This window comes from Coregonus lavaretus (genome assembly GCF_964263955.1).
Source record: "Coregonus lavaretus genome assembly, contig: HAP1_SCAFFOLD_3639, whole genome shotgun sequence".
Classification (NCBI taxonomy): Eukaryota; Metazoa; Chordata; class Actinopteri; order Salmoniformes; family Salmonidae; genus Coregonus; species Coregonus lavaretus.
Genome location: NW_028156086.1, coordinates 6159 through 32245, shown reverse-complemented (window position 1 = coordinate 32245; position 26087 = coordinate 6159). Strand labels below are relative to the sequence as shown.

General features: G+C 46.2%; 1 protein-coding gene across 1 annotated transcript; it reads left to right on the top strand.

The window, feature by feature from the left end:
* Positions 1-314: 314 nt before the first annotated feature.
* LOC311126862 (zinc finger protein 385C-like) lies at positions 315-20534 on the top strand (the record flags this gene model as incomplete). The annotated part of the gene is made up of 8 exons (XM_084200839.1): positions 315-506; positions 3023-3130; positions 5292-5478; positions 14708-15076; positions 15487-15689; positions 17547-17645; positions 17774-17866; positions 20298-20534. The coding sequence occupies 8 exons, from the start codon at positions 315-317 to the stop codon at positions 20532-20534; spliced, it is 1488 nt and encodes a 495-aa protein (XP_084056965.1).
* Between the last annotated feature and the right edge of the window lie 5553 nt (positions 20535-26087).

Sequence of the window (26087 nt, the reverse complement as noted above, 5' to 3'; positions counted from 1 at the left end):
AATTATCATGATATTATTCGAATAGCAAAATAATTTCAAATTCTCATCCCTATATGGCAGTCAGAATTTATTTCAAGGAGAGGTGTGGCTTTGTATTCATTTCCAATGAAAAGGTCCACAAGATGTCAGTCTGAGTGCACAAGGATGATAGGTAGTCATAGTCTACCAAGTAGCTTGGGAGGTGTGTTGATCACCTCCAGTTGACACCGCCAATACAGCAAAGAGTTGTCGGTGACAATTGAATTCCAGTCTTAGCCCATTGTCTTACGCCAGACCGTATGTCAGGTAGAATTGACAACACCTGTTGGAAGACAATGGATTTTCAGCATCTGTATGTCCTCCACCCACCCTCTACAGGTACACTGTCCCAGGTCAACCCCCTCCTGGCCTCCCTGTCCCTCCCAGGACGGCCCCTCCAGACCCAGCTGGACATCAAGCACTTCCTGCCGCTCCACGTCAATGCCTCCTCCTCCTCCCCCCTCAACCTCTTCCCCAACTTCAACAGGGTGAGCTGCTCTCACACACATGCATGTATACAGGCATGCACACACTAGGGTTGGGAGGTATCCAGATTTTCATACCGTCATACCGTTTCTGTACCATACCGGGGTATATGGTATTACAGAGTGTGCACACAAGGGGCGCACAAATGGGAGGGCGCACAAATATATTTAGGCAACAGGGATCTTGATCCAGGAGGGGATTGCATATATCTGCTGTAACCAAGAAGCTTGATCTTGACATCTAGCCACATAGTTAGCAAGTTAGCAAACCAAATGCATAGCTGGAACCCAGAGCTGGATATCATTTATTTGACACATCTTTGATTTCTTATAGTTCTACTTAATTTATAGTTAAAAGCAGTGGCGTCGCACGCACCCCCGCAGCCTCAGCGAGGGAATTGAAAATCATATCGTCGGTATTTCGAAATACCCCGGTATACGGTATAAACGGTATATCGCCAAAGCCTAGCACACACACACACACACACACACACACACACACTGTTCGGGAGTATGTCCAGTTCCTGTCTTATTACCTGTTCCCTTATGTACTTGATGACATGTACAGTTGAAGTCGGAAGTTTACATACACCTTAGCCAAATACATTTAAACTCAGTTTTTCACAATTCCTGACATTTAATCCTAGTAAAAATTCCCTGTCTTAGGTCAGTTAGGTTCACCACTTTATTTTAAGAATGTGAAATGTCAGAATAATAGTAGAGAGAATTATTTCTTTCAGCTTTTATTTCTTTCATCACATTCCCAGTGGGTCAGAAGTTTACATACACTCAATTAGTATTTGGTAGCATTGCCTTTAAATTGTTTAACTTGGGTCAAACGTTTCGGGTAGCCTTCCACAAGATTCCCACAATAAGTTGGGTGAATTTTGGCCCATTCCTCCTGACAGAACTGGTGTAACTGAGTCAGGTTTGTAGGCCTCCTTGCTCGCACACACTTTTTCAGTTCTGCCCACAAATCTTCTATAGGATTGAGGTCAGGGCTTTGTGATGGCCACTCCAATACCTTGACTTTGTTGTCCTTAAGCCATTTTGCTACAACTTTGGAAGTATGCTTGGGGTCATTGTCTATTTGGAAGACCCATTTGGGACCAAGCTTTAACTTCCTGGCTGATGTCTTGAGATGTTGCTTCAATATATCCACATAATTTTCCTTCCTCATGATGCCATCTATTTTGTGAAGTGCACCAGTCCCTCCTGCAGCAAAGCACCCCCACAGCATGATGCTGCCACCCCCGTGCTTCACAGTTGGGATGGTGATTTTCGGCTTGCAAGCAGCTCCCTTTTCCCTCCAAACATAACGATGGTCATTATGGCCAAACAGTTCTATTTTTGTTTCATCAGACCAGAGGACATTTTATCAAAAAGTACAGTCTTTGTCCCCATGTGCAGTTGCAAACCGTAGTCTGGCTTTTTTATGGCGGTTTTGGAGCAGTGGCTTCTTCCTTGCTGAGCTGCCTTTCAGGTTATGTCGATATAGGACTGGTTTTACTGTAGATATAGATACTTTTGTACCTGTTTCCTCCAGCATCTTCACAAGGTCCTTTGCTGTTGTTCTGGGATTGATTTGCACTTTTCGCACCAAAGTACGTTCATCTCTAGGAGACAGAACGTGTCTCCTTCCTGAGCGGTATGACGGCTGCGTGGTCCCATGGTGTGTATACTTGCGTACTATTGTTTGTACAAATGAACGTGGTACCTTCAGGCATTTGGAAATTGCTCCCAAGGATGAACCAGACTTGTGGAGGTCTACAATTTTATTTCTGAAGTCTTGGCTGATTTCTTTTGATTTTCCCATGATGTCAAGCAAAGAGGCACTGAGTTTGAAGGTAGGCCTTGAAATACATCCACAGGTACACCTCCAATTGACTCAAATGATGTCAATTAGCCTATCAGAAGCTTCTAAAGCCATTTTCTGGAATTTTCCAAGCTGTTTAAAGGCACAGTCAACTTAGTGAATACATGCTCAACTTCAGTCCTGGAGGGCAGCAGTGTTGGTTGGCTGTCTTCTTATGTCCTTGCCATACAATATCAGACCAAATTATTTGTTGGAAAATGTCTTGCCAATCAAGAAATCAGCAGGACTCGCGTTGTGTAACCCTCCCTGACCTTGTAGTTCAGGGGTGGTCATGGACAACAACCCTCCTGAGGAGCTATACCCCCCTGCAGGCTTTTGCTCCAGCCCTGCTCAAACACACCTGATTATACTAATCAGCTGCTCCTCAAGACCTTGATTAGGGTCGTGTTCATTAGGCCCCAAACGGAATCAAACCGACTGAAACAGGGAATACCTGGACCTGCACTAATTTTCACTTTCCGTTGTGAAGCATTCTAAAGGTTTTCCGTTGCGTGCCCTGATGAACATGAGCCAGGTATGTTAGAGCAAAGGCCTACAGGAGAGTAGCTCCCCAGGAGGGTTGGTTGACCGCCCCTGTAATAGTTAGACACAACTAAATCTGAGTAATGTTTGGGTTTAGTCTGGCTTGTTTTGTGTGCGACAGATGGACCCGGTCCAGAAGGCGGTTATCAACCACACGTTCGGCGTGGCACCGCCCAAGAGGAAACAGATAATCTCCTGCAACATATGTCACCTCCGCTTCAACTCCACCGTAAGTCAGTCAATTCCGTTACAACGATAATACAGGCTGAAGCTATCCTCCTCTCTGTCAGATCGTTCATCACTCTGACGGTGTGTGTGTGTGCGTGTGCGTGTGCGTGTGTGCGCATGCGTTCTCCTGTTCCTCTATCTCTGTGAAAGTTGTGAGCCTTTCTCCGCCTATCAGCCAGAAAAAGCAGTAAACCCAGACACCCTCTCTCTGCTGGCATCCAAATCCACACATAGAAGAACCATCGCAGTCCACACTCACAAAAACTGACACTCACACTCACACTCACTGAGCACACACACACACTCACTGAGCACACAGAGACTCATGAACACAGAGGGAATGCTCAATACATCTGTGGACTGGTCCATTCACGAGAACTAATTAAATTTTTGGGGCTCAAGCTATGCTTATCAAGGAATTGAAGAACTGCTTGATGGGGCTATTATGTACTGTATATATACAGTGCATTCGGAAAGTATTCAGACCCCTTGACTTTTTCCACATTTTGTTACATTACAGCCTTATTCTAAAATTGATTACATTCTTTTCCCCCCTCATCAATCTACACACAATACCCCATAATGACAAAGCGAAAACAGGTTTTTAGAATTTTTTGCACATTTATTACAATTAGAAAAACTGAAATACGTTATTTACATAAATATTCAGACCATTTGCTATGAGACTTGAAATTGAGCTCAGGTGCATCTTGTTTCCATTGATCATCCTTGACATGTTTCTACAACATGATTGGAGTCCACCTGTGGTAAATTCAATTGATTGGACATGATTTGGAAAGGCACACACCTGTCTATATAAGGTCACACAGTTGACAGTGCATGTCAGAGCAAAAACCAAGCCATGAGGTCGAAGAAATTGTCTGTAGAGCTCAGACACAGGATTGTTTCGAGGCAAAGATCTGGGGAAGGGTACCAAAACATTTCTGCAGTATTGAAGGTCCCCAAGAACACAGTGGCCTCCCTCATTCTTAAATGGAAGAAGTTTGGAACCACCAAGACTCTTCCTAGAGCTGGCCGCCCAGCCAAACTGAGCAATCGGATGAGAAGGGCCTTGCTCAGGGAGGTGACCAAGAACCCATTGGTCACTCTGACAGAGCTCCAGAGTTCCTCTGTGGAGATGGGAGAACCTTCCAGAAGGACAACCATCTCTGCAGCACTCCACCAATCAGGCTTTTATGGTAGAGTGGCCAGATGGAAGCCACTCCTCAGTAAAAAGCACATGACAGCCCGCTTGGAGTTTGCCAAAAGGCACCTAAAGGACTCTCAGACCATGAGAAACAAGATTCTCTGGTCTGATGAAACCAAGATTGAACTCTTTGGCCTGAATGCCAAGCGTCACGTCTAGAGGAAACCTGGCACGATCCCTACAGTGAAGCATGGTGGTGGCAGCATCATGCTGTGGGGATATTTTTCAGCGGCAGGGACCGGGAGACTAGTCAGGAACGAGGGAAAGATGAACAGAGCAAAGTACAGACAGATCCTTGATGAAAACCTGCTGCAGAGCGCTCACGACCTCAGACTGGGGTGAAGGTTCACCTTCCAACAGGACAACGACCCTAAGCACACAGCCAAGACAACGCAGGAGTGGCTTCGGGACAAGTCTCTGAAAATAGCTGTGCAGCGATGCTCTGCATCCAACCTGACATAGCTTGAGAGGATCTGCAGAGAAGAATGGGATAAACTCCCCAAATACAGGTGTGCCAAGCTTGTAGCGTTATACCCAAGAAGACTCAAGGCTGTAATCGCTGCCAAAGGTGCTTCAACAAAGTACTGAGTAAAGGGTCTGAATACTTATGTAAATGTAATATTTCAGTTTTTTATTTTTAATAAATTTGCAATAATAAAAAATAAAAAACTGTTTTTGCTTTGTCATTATGGTGTATTGTGTGTAGATTGATGGGAGGAAAAAAACGATTTAATCCATTTGAGAATAAGGCTGTAACGTATCAAAATGTGGATAAAGTCAAGGGGTCTGAATACTTTCCGAATGCGCTGTATAAACTGTGTAACTAGTTACCAAGTTGTTTGCCAAAATCCTTTCCCCTTTCCTCATTTCTTGTCACTTTTGGTTGCTGTTCTGATGCTGAGATCCAGAGATCTCATCTCCTCTCATACTGTTTCTTTGTCTACTCTATGACCAGAACCAGGCTGAGGCTCACTACAAGGGCCACAAACACGCACGCAAGCTGAAAGCCATGGACGCCCAGAGGAACCGTCAGAGGGGCCAGGGCTCCATGGCAGGGAGGGAGAGAGACAGGGAGAGGGGGAAGACTGGAGTGTCAAAGGCCCTACCAGCACTGATGGACCCCAGCCTCACAGAGGGAACAGGTAAAATACCAGGTCTGGAAAAAAAAGTTCCACTCTCGCCTGCTCTCCTCCTTCCTTTGAAGTAAGGGTTGAGATCTGATTGCCATCAACAGTTAGGATTCATGTCAGATCAGTGATCATAGCAAGGAACATGCATGCGGAGGATGTGGTATTGACGTGTTGGAGCAGAGCTGTTGTTGTAAGCTATCCTGGAATCCACATTGAATATTGTTCTGTTTCGCCATTGTTTCAATTCATTGAATAAGTGTGGATTCCAGGTTAATTGTAACCTTGTTTTCTGTCCGCAAAACAGTTCTCACAGCAAAGAAACTTGCCCATAATAGCCAGTTTAGGTAGACAAGACAGCTACTCTTAATCCAAGTTTGGAATGCTACTGCTAGGGATTGCATTGCATGCAACCCATCTTCACGACACTTGTGTTGAATCCGCTTTAAAGATCACAGATTTCTCACAGACATCGTAAAAACCTAAGTTACGGTAGGAGATCATTCCTGCTAAAAATATTGATAATTTTAGTGCTGTTTTGTGGACAGAAAATGTCGGCCATGCCGTTTACCAATCAGAACAGTATCTTTGTCTTGTCATTTGTCAAGCCATTTTTCTCATCTGAAAATAACCCCATCTCCTGTCGCTCCTTCCTTCGCTGTATTTACAAGACTCATCTTTTTCTATCGATTCTCTCCTTTGTTCACCATATTTCAATTCCATTTAACGACATAATGATAGAGCCTTTATATCCAGGGTAACCATGGCAATTGATTGATGGAGAGAAAGGGAGAGGGAGAGAGAAAAAGGGAGAGAGAGAAAAAGGGAGAGAGAGAAAGGGAGAGAGAGTGAGAGAAAGGTGAGATTATTGATTTATTACAAACATTCTAGTATACAGTGCCTTGCAAAAGTATTCATCCCCCTTGGTGATTTTCCTATTTTGTTGCATTACAACCTGTAATTTAAATGGATTTTTATTTGGATTTCCAAATTGGTGAAGTGTAATGAAAAAAAAACTTGTTTTAAAGAATTCTAAAAAATTAATAACGGAAAAGTGGTGCGTGCATATATAATCACCCCCTTTGCTATGAAGCCCCTAAATAAGATCTGGTGCAACCAATTACCTTCAGAAGTCACATATTTAGTTAAATAACATGATCTCAGTATATATACACCTGTTCTGAAAGGCCCCAGAGTCTGCAACACCACTAAACAAGGGGCACCACCAATCAAGCGGCACCATGAAGACCAAGGAGCTCTCCAAACAGGTCAGGGACAAAGTTGTGGAGAAGTACAGATCAGGGTTGGGTTATAAAAATATATCAGAAACGTTGAACATCCCACAGAGCACCATTAAATCCATTATTAAAAAATGGAAAGAATATGGAACCACAACAAACCTGCCAAGAGAGGGCCGCCCACCAAAACTCACAGACCAGGCAAGGAGGGCATTAATCAGAAAGGCAACAAAGAGACCAAAAATAACCCTGAAGGAGCTGAAAAGCTCCACAGCGGAGATTGGAGTATCTGTCCATAGGACCACTTTAAGCCATACACTCCACAGAGCTGAGCTTTACGGAAGAGTGGCCAGAAAAATGGCATTGCTTAAAGAAAAAAATAAGCAAACACGTTTGGTGTTCGCCAAAAGGCATGTGGGAGACTCACCAAACATATGGAGGAAGGTACTCTGGTCAGATCAAGGAAAACGCTATGTCTGGCGCAAACCCAACACCTCTCATCACCCTGAGAACACCATCCCCACAGTGAAGCATGGTGGTGGCAGCATCATGCTGTGGGGATGTTTTTCGTCAGCAGGGACCGTGAAACTGGTCAGAATTGAAGGAATGATGGATGGCGCTAAATACAGGGAAATTCTTGAGGGAAACCTGTTTCAGTCTTCCAGAGATTTGAGAATGGGATGGAGGTTCACCTTCCAGCAGGACAATGACCCTAAACATACTGCTAAAGCAACACTCAAGTGATTTCAGGGGAAACATTTAAATGTCTTGGAATGGCCTAGTCAAAGCCCAGACCTCAATCCAATTGTACACCAGCGGAACCCATCCAACTTGAAGGAGCTGGAGCAGTTTTGCCTTGAAGAATGGGCAACAATCCCAGTGGCTAGATGTGCCAAGCTTATAGAGACATACCCCAAGAGACTTGCAGCTGTAATTGCTGCAAAAGGTGGCTCTACAAAGTATTGACTTTGGGGGGGGGGGTGAATAGTTATGCATGCTCAAGTTCTGTTTTTTTTGTCTTATTTCTTGTTTGTTTCACCCCAAAAAAATATTTTGCATCTTCAAAGTGGTAGGCATGTTGTGTAAATCAAATTATACAAACCCCCCAAAATTCCATTTTAATTCCAGGTTGTAAGGCAACAAAATAGGGAAAATGCCAAGGGGGGTGAATACTTTCGCAAGCCACTGTATTCCTGTCTTTGACCATCGTTGTTATATGTTTACTTTGACAATGTACAGTGTGTCAGAGTGGTGTGTGTAGATGAGTGGAAGGAATCAAGCGCAGGAACCAGGATGACTTCAACCGTCTTTTAGTAACGTTCAAGAACACGTGAACAACATAGTCGCCAACCCAACCGGGTGGCGCAAAACAATTACGCACAAAACACAGTGCGAAATAAACAAGAACAGCGCACGCAGTGCGAACTCTCGGGACAAGCGACAACGAGAGAATAATACCATACAGAGGCAGTCTGACAATCAACAATTACGCATAACACCTGACCCAAACAAACGAAACTAAATAGGGGACATAATCAAACACAAACAAGGGACAGGTGTTACAAAGAGACAAAACCAAACGAACATGAAACATAGAACGGTGGCAGCTAGTACTCCGGAGACGACGACCGCCGAAGCCTGCCCGAACAAGGAAGAGGAGCAGCCTCGGCCGAAACCGTGACAGTACCCCCCCCTTGACGCGCGGCTCCAGCCGTGCGCCGACCCGGAGCTCGGGGACGACCCGGACGACGCGGAGCAGGGCGCGCAGGATGACCCCGATGGAACTCGGTCAGCAGGGACTGGTCCAATATGTCCCTCCTTGGCACCCAGCACCGCTCCTCCGGACCGTACCCCTCCCACTCCACGAGATATTGAAGACCCCCCATCCGGCGTCTCGAATCAAGGATGGACCTCACGGTGTACGCCGGAGCCCCCTCGATGTCCAACGGGGGTGGAGGAGTCTCCTCAATCTCAAAGTCCTGGAGTGGACCAGCTACCACCGGCCTGAGGAGAGACACATGGAACGAGGGGTTAATATTCTTGTAATCAATAGGTAGTTCCAACCTGTAACTCACCTCGTTCAATCTCCTCAGGACTTTAAAGGGCCCCACAAACCGCCGACCCAGCTTCCGGCAGGGCAGGCGGAGGGGCAGGTTTCTGGTTGAGAGCCAGACTCGATCTCCAGGTGCGTACACTGGCCCCTCACTGCGGTCGGCGCTCGTCTTCTGTCGACGTATGGCACGCTGCAGATGGACGTGTGCAGCGTCCCACGTCTCCTCCGAGCGCCGCACCCACTCATCCACAGCGGGGGCCTCGATCTGGCTCTCATGCCATGGTGCCAGAACCGGCTGGTACCCTAATACACACTGAAAAGGGGTTAGTTGGGTGGAGGAGTGGCGAAGAGAGTTCTGTGCCATCTCGGCCCAGGGCACATATCTCGCCCACTCCTCCGGCCGGCCCTGACAGTATGACCTCAGAAACCTACCCACATCCTGGTTCACACGTTCAACCTGCCCATTACTCTCCGGGTGGTAACCCGAGGTAAGGCTTACCGAAACCCCCAACCGTTCCATAAATGCTCTCCACACTCTGGAGGTGAACTGGGGGCCTCGGTCAGACACTATATCCTCGGGTACCCCGTAATGCCGGAAGACATGGGTGAACAGAGCCTCTGCGGTCTGTAGGGCAGTGGGTAGACCCGGCATGGGAAGGAGACGACAGGCCTTCGAGAACCGATCCACAACGACCAGGATGGTAGTATTCCCCTGTGAGGGGGGAAGGTCGGTAACAAAATCCACCGAGAGGTGGGACCAGGGTCGTTGTGGAATAGGCAGGGGTTGTAACTTACCCCTGGGCAAATGTCTGGGCGCCTTACACTGGGCACACACCGAACAGGAGGAGACATAAATCCTCACATCCCTAGCTAACGTTGGCCACCAGTACTTCGTGCTAAGGCAGTGCACTGTCCGGCCGATACCCGGATGGCCAGAGGAGGGGGACGTATGAGCCCAACAAATGAGGCGATCGCGTACCTCGAGCGGAACGTACGTCCGACCCACTGGACACTGTGGAGGACTCGGGTCGGTGCGTAACGCCCGCTCGATCTCGCCATCAACCTCCCACACCACCGGTGCAACCAGACAAGACTCTGGTAGTATGGGCGTGGGCTCAACGGACCTCTCCTCCGCGTCATACCGCCGAGACAGAGCATCTGCCCTCCCGTTCTGGGACCCAGGGATGTATGTGATCTTAAACACAAACCGGGCTAGAAACATAGTCCAGCGGGCCTGGCGAGGATTCAGTCTCCTAGCTGCCCGGATGTACTCCAGGTTACGATGGTCAGTTAGAATGAGGAAAGGGTGTTGAGCCCCCTCGAGCCAATGCCGCCACACCTTTAGGGCCTGTACCACGGCTAACAGCTCCCTGTCTCCTACGTCATAATTCCGCTCCGCCGGACTGAGCTTCTTTGAATAAAACGCACAGGGACGGAGTTTAGGTGGAGTGCCAGAACGCTGGGAAAGAACGGCCCCTATCCCGGCCTCTGACGCGTCCACCTCTACCTGGAACGGTAAAGAGGGATCCGGATGCGCCAACACCGGCGCCGAGGTAAACAGGTCCTTCAGTCTCCCAAATGCCCTGTCCGCCTCAGCTGACCACCGCAAGCGCACCGGACCCCCCTTTAACAGAGACGTTATGGGAGCTGCCACCTGTCCAAAACCCCGGATAAATCTCCGGTAATAATTCGCAAAACCCAAGAACTGTTGCACCTCCTTCACAGTGGTTGGGGTCTGCCAATTACGCACAGCTGACACCCGGTCTACCTCCATCTTCACCCCTGACGCAGACAACTGGTAACCCAGAAAGGAGACCGACTTCTGAAAAAACAGACATTTCTCTGCCTTGACATATAGGTCATGCTCCAACAGCCTCCTCAATACTCGGCGCACCAGGGCTACATGCTCTGCACGGGTAGGACTGTACACCAGAATGTCATCGATGTACACAACTACTCCCTGTCCCTGCATGTCCCGGAAAATCTCATCGACGAAGGATTGGAAGACTGAGGGAGCATTCATTAACCCATATGGCATGACTAGATACTCGTAGTGTCCGGAAGTCGTGCTAAACGCTGTCTTCCATTCATCGCCCTCTCTAATGCGCACCAAGTTATATGCGCTCCTGAGATCCAATTTTGTAAAGAACTGCGCACCGTGCAGTGACTCCGTCATAGTCGCAATCAGAGGAAGTGGATAGCTGTACTTCACTGTGATCTGATTGAGACCGCGGTAATCAATACACGGGCGCAGACCTCCATCCTTTTTCTAAACAAAAAAGAAACTTGAGGAAGCGGGTGAAGTGGAGGCCCGTATGTATCCCTGTCTAAGAGACTCAGCGATGTACGTCTCCATTGCCTTCCTCTCCTCTTGAGACAAGGGATACACATGGCTCCGCGGGAGAGCTGCGCCTGACTGGAGATCTATCGCACAATCCCCCCGTCTATGAGGCGGCAGCTGCGCCGCCCTAGTCTTACTAAACACCAGTTTCAAATCCTCATACTCGGGGGGAATATGCAGTGCTGTCATTAGATTCGGACTTTCCACCGAGGTCGCCCCTATGGAAACACCCAGACACCGCCCCTCACACTGGGCAGACCACCCTTTAAGAGCTTTCTGTCGCCACATAATAGTAGGGTCATGGTTCATCAACCAGGGAAGACCCAGCACTACCGGATACGCAGGGGAGTCAATCAGATAGAGCTGAATTATCTCCTCATGACCCTCCTGCGCCATCATCTGAAGGGGTGCTGTGACCTCCCTAATCAACCCAGACCCTAACGGACGGCTATCTAGGGCATGAACGGGAAAAGGCTTATCAACTGGAAGGAGGGGAATCCCTAACTCTATACAGAACTGGCGATCTACAAAATTCCCAGCTGCGCCTGAATCTACCAGCGCCTTATGCTGGGAACGAGGTGCAACCTGTGGAAAACAAACAGGCAAGGTTAGGTGCACGACAGAAAGCTCTGGGTAAGTAGGGCGCCTACTCACCTGGGGGGAACCCCCAATGCGTGACCTGCCTTCTCCTTCACCGGGGGACCCTCCCCAACACCTAGCCGCGGTGTGCCCTCCACGGCCACAGTTAGTGCAGGGAACGGGCCCCCTCGGGTTCCTACTCCTCCGTTCCCTAGCGCCAGCACCCCCGAGCTCCATAGGGCTCGGCTCGGAGGTGCTGGAGAGTGGAATGGGCGAACCCCCCCCGGGACGTCCACGGGTGGCGAGCAGGGTATCCAGCCGAATGGCCATGTCGACGAGCTGGTCAAAGGTCAACGAGGTGTCCCTGCACGCCAACTCTCGCTGGACGTCCTCCCGGAGGCTGCAGCGGAAGTGGTCGATATGGGCCTGCTCATTCCACCCTGCATCGGCCGCTAGGGTCCGGAACTCCAAGGCAAAGTCCTGGGCGCTCCTCATCCCCTGTCGGAGGTAGAACAGACGCTCCCCCGCCGCCTTCCCCTCCGGTGGATGGTCAAACACAGCACGGAAGCGGCGGGAGAACTCCGCATAGTTAGTGGTAGCGGCGTCCATTCTCCTCCATTCGGCGTTGGCCCACTCCAACGCTTTGCCGGTGAGACAGGAGATGAGGGCGGAGACGCTCTCGTGTCCCGAGGGCGCCGGGTGTACGGTGGCGAGGTAGAGCTCCACTTGCAGCAGGAACCCTTGACACCCGGCAGTGGAGCCGTCGTACGCCCTCGGGAGCGAGAGCCGAATCCCACTGGGTTCCGGAGATGAGGCAGGAGGACTGGCCGGTGGGGATGGTTCGGCTCGTGGGGGCGTGGGTACCCCGCTGGTTTCCCATCGGTGAAGAGTGTTCATCACCCCCTCCAGGGCATGACAGACCTGGTTAATACGATCCTCCTGCCCACGAAGACGTTCCTCCATCCCGGCTGTTTGCGCGGCCGCTCCTGCTGATTCCATGGATGATGCGTAATTCTGTCAGAGTGGTGTGTGTAGATGAGTGGAAGGAATCAAGCGCAGGAACCAGGATGACTTCAACCGTCTTTTAGTAACGTTCAAGAACACGTGAACAACAATAGTCGCCAACCCAACCGGGTGGCGCAAAACAATTACGCACAAAACACAGTGCGAAATAAACAAGAACAGCGCACGCAGTGCGAACTCTCGGGACAAGCGACAACGAGAGAATAATACCATACAGAGGCAGTCTGACAATCAACAATTACGCATAACACCTGACCCAAACAAACGAAACTAAATAGGGGACATAATCAAACACAAACAAGGGACAGGTGTTACAAAGAGACAAAACCAAACGAACATGAAACATAGAACGGTGGCAGCTAGTACTCCGGAGACGACGACCGCCGAAGCCTGCCCGAACAAGGAAGAGGAGCAGCCTCGGCCGAAACCGTGACACAGTGCCTTCAGAAAGTATTCACAGCCCTTGACCTTTCCACATTTTGTTGTGTTACAGCCTGAATTTCAAATGGATTCAATTGAGATTTTTTTGTCGCTGACCTACACACAATACCCCATAATATCAACGTAGAATTATGTTTTAAAAATGAAAAGCTGAAATGTCTAGAGTTAATAAGTATTCAATCCCTTTATTATGGCAAGCCTAAATAAGTTCAAGAAAAAAAATTGGCCTAACAAGTCACATAATAAGTTGCATGGACTCACTTTTTGTGCAATAATAGTGTTTAACATGATTTTTGAATGACTACCTCATCTCTGTACCCCACACATACAACTATCTGTAAGGTCCCTCAGTTGCGCAGTGAATTTTGAACACAGATTCAACCACAATGACCAGGGAGGTTTTCCAATGCCTCACAAAGAAGAGCACCTATTGGTAGATGGGTAAAAAAACAAAAAACAGATATTGAGCATGGTGAAGTTATTAATTACACTTTGGATGGTGTATCAATACACCCAACCACTACAAAGAAGGAAACTACTCAGGGATTTCACCGTGAGGCCAATGGTGACTTTAAAACAGTTACAGAGTTTAATGGCTGTGATACGAGAAAACTGAGCTTGGCTCAACAACATTGTAGTTACTCCACAATACTAACCTATTTGACAGAGTGAAAAGAAGGAAGCCTGTACAGGATAAAAATATTCTAATACATGCATCCTGTTTGCAATAATACTTTTTTTACCTGAATACAAAGTATTATGTTTGGGGCAAATCCAATAGATCAGATCACTGAGTACCACTCTCCATATTTTCAAGCATAGTGGTGGCTGCATCATGTTATGGGTATGCTTGTAATTGTTAAGGACTGGGGAGTTTTTCATGATAAAAAAGAAACGGAATGGAGCTAACCACAGGACAAATCCTAGAGGAAAACCTGGTTCAGTCTGCTTTCCACCAGACACGGCCAAATCTACTCTGGAGTTGCTTACCTAGAAGACAGTGAATGTTCCTGAGTGGCCGAGTTACAGTTTTGACTTAAATCTACTTGAAAATCTATGGCAAGACCTGTAAATGGTTGTCTAGCACGTTCCATGTCAATAAAGTATATTGAATTGAAATGAAATATTCAGAGAGCAACAGACTGAGAGATGTAGAGATACACTTATGTGGTTGTAATTGTAATTTTAAATGATCAAATCAATTTGACCTATGTATGTATCTAGAGAGACAGGTAGAGAGAGGCTAAACATGCTACCAGTGTCGAGCACTGCTCTCAGTAAACACAGCAGAATCTACATTGATTAGCTGCTCTGCATGTGTATTTAATTGAATCCAGCTCTCACATGAATCCACTGTCTTTGGCTGCCTGATATAGTTGCCAAGTTAGTGCTGGCCTTTCTCTCCCCATGTAGCCCTAACTCCATTGTCTGACGTCAGATAGAGATTAGAGTCAGTTGAGGGGCTAGTGGTGTGTAGGACCTGTCGGAAGACAATGTAACCCCAATCCCTGTTTGTATGTGAATACCACATGTACGATAACTCTCAAACAGCAACGTCTCTCTCCCCAGGCCTGCTATCGGCTCCCCAGCCCCCCACCAGACCGAAGCTGGATGACACCCTCCAGGGGGTCTCCCCAACCCCTACGCCCGTCTCGGAGACCTCTTCCCTGGACGCCTTGGCCCTCCTCTCCCCCCAGGTCTCCCCTGCTGCCTACCAGCTCTCGGAGCTCACGTCAGACGGTAGCCCTATGGAGGGTCCCAGCCCGACCCCGGACTCCAACCCGCCGCTGGAGGGCCAGGGGGAGTCCCCAGGGGCACCAGAAGGGGAAGAGGAGACCAGGCAGGGAAAAAAGAGCCCCCCCGCCAAGCAGCACCTCCACTGTCCCATGTGCAAAGTCACAGTCAACTCCTCGTCCCAGCTAGAAGCCCACTATAGCGGTATGCACTGCAATATGTCTATTTATTTATTTATTTATTTATTCATTTATTTTACCTTTATTTAACTAGGCAAATCAGTTAAGAACAAATTCTTATTTACAATGACGGCCTACACCGGCCAAACCCGGACGACGCTGTGCCAATTGTGCGCCGCCCTATGGGACTCCCAATCACGGCTGGTTGTGATACAGCCTGGAATCGAACCAGGGGTTCTGTAGTGATGCCTCAAGCACTGAGATGCAGTGCCTTAGACCGCTGTCTGTATGGTGTTTTCTATTGAGTGATAAGTAGATACTATTTAAATGGTGACCTATGATTCTGATTAAATTAACATTTTAACTGATAAAGGAATCAATAGCCATGTGGTCGTGTCTGTGATGTGTGTCTGTGATGTGTCTGTGGTGTCCTAGGCTCCAAACACAAGCAGATGTTGGAGGGCCAGGCGGGTGCTCAGGCGCGACGCCGAGGCAAGGTAATGTCATCGCCTAGGCCGACGTGCAGGAGCAAGCAGTCAATCAGCAGCAAGGCCAGGGTGGGCGTGGCCCTGGCTAGCCAACCATTCCACTGCGAGATGTGTGAAGTGTCCGTCAATTCGGAGACGCAGCTCAAACAGGTGTGTGTGTTTCTGAGTGTTTTTGAGTGTGTGTAGTACAGCTTCAGTATATATATGCCATGCACTCAGTCCTTGCATGTGGAGCTCTGTCTATGAATTTGAGAGGGGTTACATTTCCCTAGTCCTATCGCTCAGCTGTAGACGAAAACAAGTGGGATTTTCAAATGTATTTCGAATGAATCCCACAATGTAGCTTTTAAGGGATGTTTCACTCAATATACAGTGAGGGGAAAAAAGTATTTGATCCCCTGCTGATTTTGTACGTTTGCCAACTGACAAAGACATGATCAGTCTATAATTTTAATGGTAGGTTTATTTGAACAGTGAGAGACATAATAACAAAAAAATCCAGAAAAACGCATGTCAAAAATGTTATAAATTGATTTGCATTTTAATGAGGGAAATAAGTATTTGACCCCTCTGCAAAACATGACTTAGTACTTGGTGGCAAAACCCTTGTTGGCAATCACAGAGGTCAGACGTTTCTTGTAGTTGGCCACCAGATTTGCACACATCTCAGGAGGGATTTTGTCCACTCCTCTTTGCAGATCTTCTCCGAGTCATTAAGGTTTCGAGGCTGACGTTTGGCAACTCGAACCTTCAGCTCCCTCCACAGATTTTCTATGGGATTAAGGTCTGGAGACTGCTTAGGCCACTCCAGGACCTTAATGTGCTTCTTCTTGAGCCACTCCTTTGTTGCCTTGGCCATGTGTTTTGGGTCATTGTCATGCTGGAATACCTATCCACAACCCATTTTCAATGCCCTGGCTGAGGGAAGGAGGTTTTCACCCAAGATTTGACGGTACATGGCCCCGTCCATCATCCCTTTGATGCGGTGAAGTTGTCCTGTCCCCTTAGCAGAAAAACACCCCCAAAGCATAATGTTTCCACCTCCATGTTTGACGGTGGGAATGGTGTTCTTGGGGTCATAGGCAGCATTCCACCTCCTCCAAACACGGCGAGTTGAGTTGATGCCAAAGAGCTCGATTTTGGTCTCATCTCACCACAACACTTTCACCCAGTTCTCCTCTGAATCATTCAGATGTTCATTGGCAAACTTCAGACGGCCCTGTATATGTGCTTTCTTGAGCAGGGGGACCTTGCGGGCGCTGCAGGATTTCAGTCCTTCACGGCATAGTGTGTAACCAATTGTTTTCTTGGTGCCTATGGTCCCAGCTGCCTTGAGATCATTGACAAGATCCTCCCGTGTAGTTCTGTGCTGATTCCTCACCGTTCTCATGATCATTGCAACTCCACGAGGTGAGATCTTGCATGGAGCCCCAGGCCGAGGGAGATTGACAGTTATTTTGTGTTTCTTCCATTTGCGAATAATCAAACCAAATGTTGTCACCTTCTCACCAAGCTGCTTGGCGATGAACTTGTAGCGCAGTCCAGCCTTGTGTAGGTCTACAATCTTGTCCCTGACATCATTGGAGAGCTCTTTGGTCTTGGCCATGGTGGAGAGTTTGGAATCTGATTGATTGATTGCTTCTGTGGACAGGTGTCTTTTATACAGGTAACAAGCTGAGATTAGGAGCACTCCCTTTAAGAGTGTGCTCCTAATCTCAGCTCATTACCTGTATAAAAGACACCTGGGAGCCAGAAATCTTTCTGATTGAGAGGGGGTCAAATACGTATTTCCCTCATTAAAATGCAAATCAATTTATAACATTTTTGACATGCGTTTTTCTGGATATTTTTGTTGTTATTCTGTCTTTCACTGTTCAAATAAACCTACCATTAAAATTATAGACTGATCATTTCTTTGTCAGTGGGCAAAGGTACAAAATCAGCAGGGGATCAAATACTTTTCTTCTCTCACTGTAAAACCTAACATGCTTTGCTTTTGTCCCTCAGCACATGAGCAGCAGAAGACACAAAGACCGGTTGTCAGGAAAGCCCCAGAAACCGAAGTTCAGCCCTTATACTAAGAGCCAGCCAAACCCTGTTTTAGCGGTGAGTGTCCGTCCAACACACACACACACACACACCAACTACCCCTCCTGTCCTGCCCATTCATTCCCACACAGCCAGCGTTCTTATTTTTTCGCCCCCTTTCCCCCGTTCTTGTGTCCTCTCTGCAGAGCGTGAGATGGAGTGGTTTCCCATTTGGGGGGGTGACCTCGGCCATAGGGAAACTGGCCAGCCACTGCCACCTCAGCACTTACAACCCTCAGGTGAGGGCCAAGGGCCCGAGAGAGAGATTGGAAAGGAAAGGGGTCCATATTCTACCATGCCATCTGTCATGTAGATATCACTAAATGCAAAAGCTGAAATCTGCATGTTGTGACAGTTGAAAACCAGCTGGCAAAACTGGTTGCAATAACGTCGCTACGAAGTCTTTCATGGCGTCATGGTCAGGTTGTATACTGCTTATATGAGGATGTTTTGTGAATGTCTTTTTAGCAACCGGAGACCGATGTCTTTATCTGGTTGTCTGGATGTTTTACCAGATAACCAAACTATGACGTCCATGACATCAGACGTCTTTACCTGGATGTAACAGAGACCAGTTGGTTGTATTTTAGTTACATCCGGTCTTCTAACCCAGAAAACCAGTTTACAGGCTGAAAATAACATCATTAAGACGTCAAGGGCCACATTTTACCCACTTAGGAAGGAGAAGAACCTGAATTTGAATTGGGCTACTGTCTTAGGTGGCTCTGGTCACATAAAAGGCAAACACACATCAATCAATCAATTATAAAGCCCTTTTTACATCAGCAGATGTCACAAAGTGCTATACAGAAACCCAGCCTAAAACCCCAAACAGCAAGCAATGCAGATGTAGAAGCACGTGGCGAGGAAAAACTCTGTAGAAAGGCAGGAACCTAGGAAGAAACCTAGAGGAACCAGGCTCTGAGGGGTGGCCAGTCTTCTTCTGGCTGTGCCCATTGTCTATCTATGGGGTTAATGAACTGAGCGCTATAGCGTGCTGCTGTTATATCGGATAGCTGAGAAAGGACCATGTTTGGGAATAGGCATGGTCACGTTCTTCCACAGTTTAATAACTACAAAAATAACTTCTTGAAAGTTGGTGAGGCCAAATATACTGGCAGGCACAAAAATGTCTCTCACACACTCATGTAAACATAGCCTCACACACACACAAACATTGTCACATAACCACAACACACACGCAAGCACATGCTCACATACACACACACACACACACACACACACACACAGACAGAGGGCCACACAGGATTTGTGTTTTGCCAGCTGCTGGGGAGAGGCAGTGTCTTAGGTCCTGGTCACAATCTTGTCTGGGATATTTAAGGCCAGCTCATGAGGTTGCCAACAATCCACACTGGCTTCACAGATTGATGGTGATGGACATTCACCATCATGTTTCATTCACCCTCACTCTGACATTAATGTTGTGGTTCCCTTAATAAGTATGGGCCTGAGCTAGAGTATATCACTGTAATGACTAGAAATACTTTTTGTATACAATTGTATGGGCTTGAATAGAGACATGGTGACAGGTGAAAATACTTTCTGGCCAAACAATAGCTAGGTTTCCATCTAATTAGCGACAGATTGTCATGGAAATATTCTAAAATATGCGTAAAGAAAATATGCGCATTTTCCCACCAGTGATGTGTTTCCACCAAACTGGCTTCCACCAACAATCAGTTCGTGATGACATAATGCACACAAACACACACGTTTTTATTTACCAAATACATTTTGTAAGCTTGTGTTTCCATCGCATTTTCAACTCTACCGATAGTTTTGTCACAAAAACTGTTGCGTAAAATAGCAACTGTGCCAACTCTGGTCTTGGCACGTCCGCTCTAGCCAACAGCCCACATATACAGTACGGGTAGGCTAGTCTACATGATGAGATTATTATGGATAAGAGCAAGAATATTTTTATTTGTCAAACGGCAGGCAAGCATCAATCATCATGTCACCAGAATAAGACCCTCAATATTTATTGGAAAGGAGCATCAAGATCACTGTGCACTTTCACAACCCTGTGAAGTTCATAACTTATTTAATCTGTAGCCTAACCAACTGCATCGTTTCCTGAGTCATAGTGGGAGGACCACACACCATATCATCACATGACTCCAAGTTTACTTAGATATGATGGTTATTATATCAATATTTGCGCATAAAGGCATTTCCACTGCCAATCAAATAATTTGACCGACAAAAAAATACATTTATAAAATTGTACCGAAACTTCCTGTTTCCATCACAGCTGTCGTGATTTTTTTTATAAGCTATGACTTTACTCGTATATAAACTGTGGATGGAAACGTGGTTAGTGACATGAATCAATCAAAATAATTGATGACTTACCAGGGAATAAAGAAAACCAGCAGTACCACAGACCTTGAGGTGGCTGGTATTCAATCAAGTGCAGATAGTGGGTTTTTCAAATATTTCTTTGAGAAGTAAGTTGAATTTGCACAGCAGTATGTCCTGGATGGAGGGAGTTATCGAAAATCCACTATCAGGAATTTACTGAATACCAGACAAGGGTCAAATACATACTTTTGTATATATAGTGGACACCCTTTTTTCGTTGCATGCTCTAATGAACGTGACCTGCCGCAGACTCGTACTAAAAACCCTATGGTTCCTCTCTTCCAGACCAAACTGGCCCTGCAGAAGCAGCTGTCCAAGGCCCTGTCGGCAGGTTTCCTGGCCAACCACATGAACCCGGCCACCCTTTGCACCATGGCCTCCAATCCACTGACCCTGCGGGGGCCCCCGGGCCCCGGTCACACAGCCCTCATCCAGAACCCCCTGCTCAGCCCCGCGCTCTTCAGGCCCGCCCCGGGGCCCCTGAGGGCCACTCACACGCCCATCATCTTTTCGCCGTACTAGCTGAGTTTGGACAGGCCTGGATCAAATTGACCTAGCCTGGACAAGCCAAACTTGGACTAGCCTGGATCAAATTGGCCTAAATTTAAATTTTAGTAGAGCAGACGCTCTAGCCTTTCTAGATGAAAAATAAGGACCCTAATTGGAGCTACTCTGAGGCCCTGTCCAGAAACAACCCTTTACCCCCCCCCCCACCTTGTAACTTGTGTACAGTACTATATATAATTTTATACCGTATAAAATGATTGGATAGATACTGTATATAAGCAAAATGGTTGGAGCTCCACTTTAACTTCTAATAGGCTAAGTGGTATGTTCACCCTATCGCTGAAACCCATCCAATCCTTTCGGATCTTCACAACTGCATAGAGGTTAGTGGTTGATTTTGGACAGGGCCTAAAACATTTCTATGCAGCCAATGAGAGCAGAGCAGCGTGCCACCAAGTCCAACATACAAAACCCCTTACTGGCTACGGTGCTACACACTGGAGAACCAGAGATGGCCGTGGCGTTTCAGCCACAAAACTGTTGCCCTTCTCTCCCGTTGGCTCTCTGAAGACTGTCGACTGCATGCTCCAACGTGGTCTGGAGGACCCTCTTTGAAGCCATGACGACGAACGATCGAGTTTTATTTGTTTTGTGCTATTTATTAGACGACGATAGAGAAGTAGGCCTATATTTATGTCCGTTGCCAATGTCCCCTCGCTTTTCCAAACAGTTGCATTCTGGGAGTAGGCCTACACTTTCAGATTTCCCCTGTCCAGTATTAATCTATCACCTTTTATCAAGGATACTGTTTTATTTGTGTTCTGCTTTCTGCTAAGGTGCTTTTCAACTAACACTTTCACTGAAACCCGGTATTAAATCCCAAAAGAGCAAACCTAGGTATGTTGACTCAAATTGTATAGGTTGAGTCTCTCTCTCTCTCTCTCTCTCTCTCTCTCTCTCTCTCTCTCTCTCTCTCTCTCTCTCTCTCTCTCTCTCTCTCTCTCTTTCTTTCTGTCTCCCTCTCTGCCCCCTTCCTCTCTCTCTCTCTCTCTCTCTCTTTCTGTCTCCCTCTCTGCCCCCTTCCTCTCTCTCTCTCTCTCTCTCTCTCTCTCTCTCTCTCTCTCTCTCTCTCTCTCTCTCTCTCTCTCTCTCTCTCTCTCTCTCTCTCTCTCTCTCTCTCTCTCTCTCTCTCTCTCTCTCTCTCTCTCTCTCTCTTTCTGCCCCCTTCCTCTCTCTCTCTCTCTCTCTCTCTCTCTCTCTCTCTCTCTCTCTCTCTGCCCCCTTCCTCTCTCTCTCTCTCTCTCTCTCTCTCTCTCTCTCTCTCTCAAGCCTTGTTGATGTTGGCCAACCTAAATAAACAGCTTTGGTTTGCCAGGTTGCGGCACCGATCACGGTAAATGCTGCATATGTCGGCTCAATCGGAAATGACCTTCAAATGTCAATTCGCTATAACGCGGATCTTCCTGATCCGTTAGAATCCTGGCCTGGGTCTGGGAACATGATGCCAATGTGAGACCTCGAGTCCCAGCAACCACAGACCCATCAGACAACACATTATTAGTAGTTCTGTGTGGCTCAGGCAACGGCATGGTCATGTGTTCAATTCTCGCAGGGAACACATACACCTACTAAAGAATGTATGCACTCACTGTACTTCAAGTCGCTCTGGATAAACAATGTATGCCCTGCTCTCAGCATTTGACAGAGAAAGAGACATCAATGTAGCTGGTCCCAGATCTGTATATGCTTTCAAAATATTCAGAGGAGCTGGCTCAAGCAGATCTGAAGCCAGGCTAACATTGAGGGGTATTAGAAGGTATCGATGAGGTAAGGGTCACGCTCTCTCGTGCTCTTTATTTTCTCTCTTTCTCCCTTTCTTCCCTCTGTTTAAAAATCTGTATTAGTACAGCCCCAATTAGCCCCCCACTCAAACTGAATGGAAACAGGAATGTTCAGGGAAACAGGAATAAAGAGACAGAGAGAGGGGGAAGGGAGAGAGAGAGGGAGAGAAGCCTGCGTTCAAAACAGCCATAATCTGGGGCTTATTCAGGAGGGGGCAACATCACAGAACATGTATCATTTAACATAGAAGTATGTCACATAGATAAGCAGTCCTCTTTGTCATAGAGAATAGGCAATCATGTCCACTCTATACGGTGCATTTCTATCTGCAAAGTTCTGAAATGTTTCACTCTTTTGAACAGTCTCCAGATGCCACCAAGCAAACTCTGTTGGTGGGAGTCTGAAGTAAAGGAGCTCCTTGGTAACAAGTGGGAATCGTTTCCTGATGCTGTAGGCTGATAATGTGTAATATGAGGACTTATTAAAAAAGGTTTCTCCTCTCAATCACTTTATGTTAATTCCTGAGGAAGCTGGTAAGTGTTTTCACAGAAGGGGACTATTGAAGATGTAACACCTCTGTAGTATTAAGCTGCTACTATCCCTCAGTTTTGTATCCTTTGTTCCAAGTGTCATCCGGTGGACTACATGGGTAGCTTAATTTTCCATCCATTGCAATAATGTAAATTGGTATTCGTAAAGAAAATGTCTATATAATGTCTGTATCGTTGTACATGACCTTATAAAGAATACAGATTTTTCATAGAGATGTGTCTCCTGTGTTACCTTGCTGTACAGTGCCTCTTGTTGTTACACTGACGCACAAATGTAAGGACACATTTATTCTCTGGCTGTGACAGACAAATCATGCCCTCTGCTGGCCAGATCTGCTATCTGACATCTGAGATCACACAGAACCAGGAAGCCACCATCGACAGAATACAAGCCACTCCTACTCAGAGGTGGGTAGAGTAGCCAAAAATTGTACTCAAGTAAAAGTACTGTTACTTCAGAATAATATGACTCAAGTAAAAGTAAAAAGTAGTCATCCAAATAATTACTTGAGTAAGAGTAAAAAAGTACTTGGTGAAAAAACTACTCAAGTACTGAGTAACTGTTGAGTAACGTCTGATTTATTTTTTAACACAAGACAACAATCAGACAGACAAAAATACAAAATAATCATCTTTAATGAATTACAAAATAGCTTAAATTAAAATAATTCAGGTAAATTCAAGTATAAAAAAATAAAAAAATAATAAATAAAAAATAAATAAATAAGCACAAGTAACACAAATTTCCAAACCTTTATACTTTTGTTACCAGGCAGAACTAGAACGAGGCCCATAAACTCTCATACACTGTGTGTGTGTCTCCACAGTGACAGAACAACAGAAGGAAACACACAAACATTTCAAACCAGGCATGCTGAACAGAAAACTGCACACCAGAAGGAAGCGGTCAACGTAAAATAATCAATAGGTGTTGATTAGGCCTACTCAGTACCTTTGTATTGCATGGCAAGCAACAGCCCTTTTTCTGTGTGCCTAGAAATGAATACTCTGATCTGTGATTAGGCCACACTGCACATCTCACTGAGCAGAGGAAAAGAGCAGCAGTACACATCAACTGAAAAAGCACCAGTCCATGATAGATGGCCAAATAAAACAATATTGCAGGCCTAGTATCCCAGAACACAAATTAAGCTGAATGCATGTTCTCTAAAAGGCATTAGAGGAGAGTGATGTAGTTGTAGATCGGGCATTATGTTTACTTCCAGTTCCAATATCTAACAAGAAAAGTCAGCAAAAAAAAGTCACACTAACTATATTGCCACCCTGTGGTTTGTCACTGACACACTATAATCCTAAATGACAGTAACATTATACAGAGTTATATAGGTCAATGTCTACTGGTTCACATTTGAATTGATAAACAAGTATATTTACCAGTATTTAAGATGTTCTCCTCTGTGGTCCAGGATGTTCTGAATCTTGGTAGGAGTATTGCTGCTGCAGTCAGCTCAGGCTCTTTCATGACGTCTCCAAAACGTTTCTGGATCCCTTGCTGCAGGGCGTGAACAAGAGGTGTACACATTTTGCAAGTTGACTCCAACTTCTTCAGCTTGTCCCGCAACTGGTAAAGTGTTGGCAGCAGGAGGCCCATATGCACAGATGATTCCCCTTGGAGGATATTAAGGGCCATGGCAACAGGCTTCATCACAGCAGCATACTCGACCAAAAACCCATTTTCAGCTGGATTGAACCTATAAAAGATGTAACGATAAAACAATTACTTATAGCTATTTCTGGTACAATGTCTTTATTATGCATTGTACATGTTAAATACAAAAAATATATATATATATATATATTTCATTCAAGCCATCCACAATTGTCACACCACCATCCAAAGAAAACTTAGTTACTTGAGACAAGTGGATTCACCCATTAATCAGCAAGGCTTATTTACTTTTATTATTCTTTAAAAACAAAATATACATTTTGTCAACTTACATCTTTATCTTTAATGCTGTGCAGACATTGCGAATTGCTTGTTCTCCTTGCTCTCGGTGAATGCGCACAATCCTTTCTACAGCGAGGAACAGGGAGCTCCAGCGTGTCTGATTGGGTCGGAGAAACTGCAGCTTGCATTCACGTTCCACTGTTTCATGAGCCATGGTTGACCTGCTGGTTTTATTCCAAAGAGCATGACATTTTGCAAAAGCAGACCGAGACAGCCTCTTGTAGGTTTCGTTTGCAGCTCCTCCTGCAGCAGTGGCATCAACTGTGGATATAAGATTGAGGAGATGGCATGCACACTTTTGGTGCCTTGGAAGTTGGTACTCAAGGCCTGTGTTGTCATCCAGAATTGCAGACATCTTGATACTCCACCTCTGACTCACTCTGATCTTCTGTTGCATCATCAAGGGTGGAGTCACTTTCCTCTTGTACATTGATGGCTTCCTCCTCTTTCTCCTCACCATATAATCGAAAGGAAGTTTGAGCCACTGTCTGTTGTTGTCCTGGTCACTTTTTCCCTGATGTGGTACTCAGAATGTATTTCCTCTAATGCAGCAGCAAGGACATCAAACGTGTGCGAGCCTTTGACAGGTCTACAAGCCAATGTGGAGTGCCTCTCCAGTGAGGTGTTGTCTATCCAGTGACAGGTGACACCTAAGAAGCTACGTTAGCAACATAGTTCACAGCACTCAGCTTTTTGATGATTATGCTCTTCTTGTGTTTTGCAGCTTCTTGTATTCTTGTGCATAACGTTTTAATTGTCATTACTGTATGAGGCTGCAAGGTTTCTATCAAAGTATTGAAGGATGGCGTCTCAACCACAGAAAATGGTTGGTTGGCATCACATACAAAATTTAGCATCAGCTTGTCAAGCGTTGCTTGTGTTTGTGTTACCCGCCCTGGGGCAGCAAAGGCTGTGATTTTTGCATTTTTCACAAGAGTATCACTGGAAGAGGAGGACTTACGCTTTCTGTGGTTCTCTAGTAAGTCTGTGTACTTTGCCAGTTTGTTGGGGTGAATCCTCTGTGGACTCAAAAAAAATATGTGAGGCTACAGGGAGATCAAGACATTAAAATAGACTTATTATCACATCAAATGTGGATATATATATATATATATATATATATATATATATATATAGAAAATGTTTAAAACATATGTAACCTAAAAGACAAACATTCGCCTATCCACAGCAAAAAAAAACGAA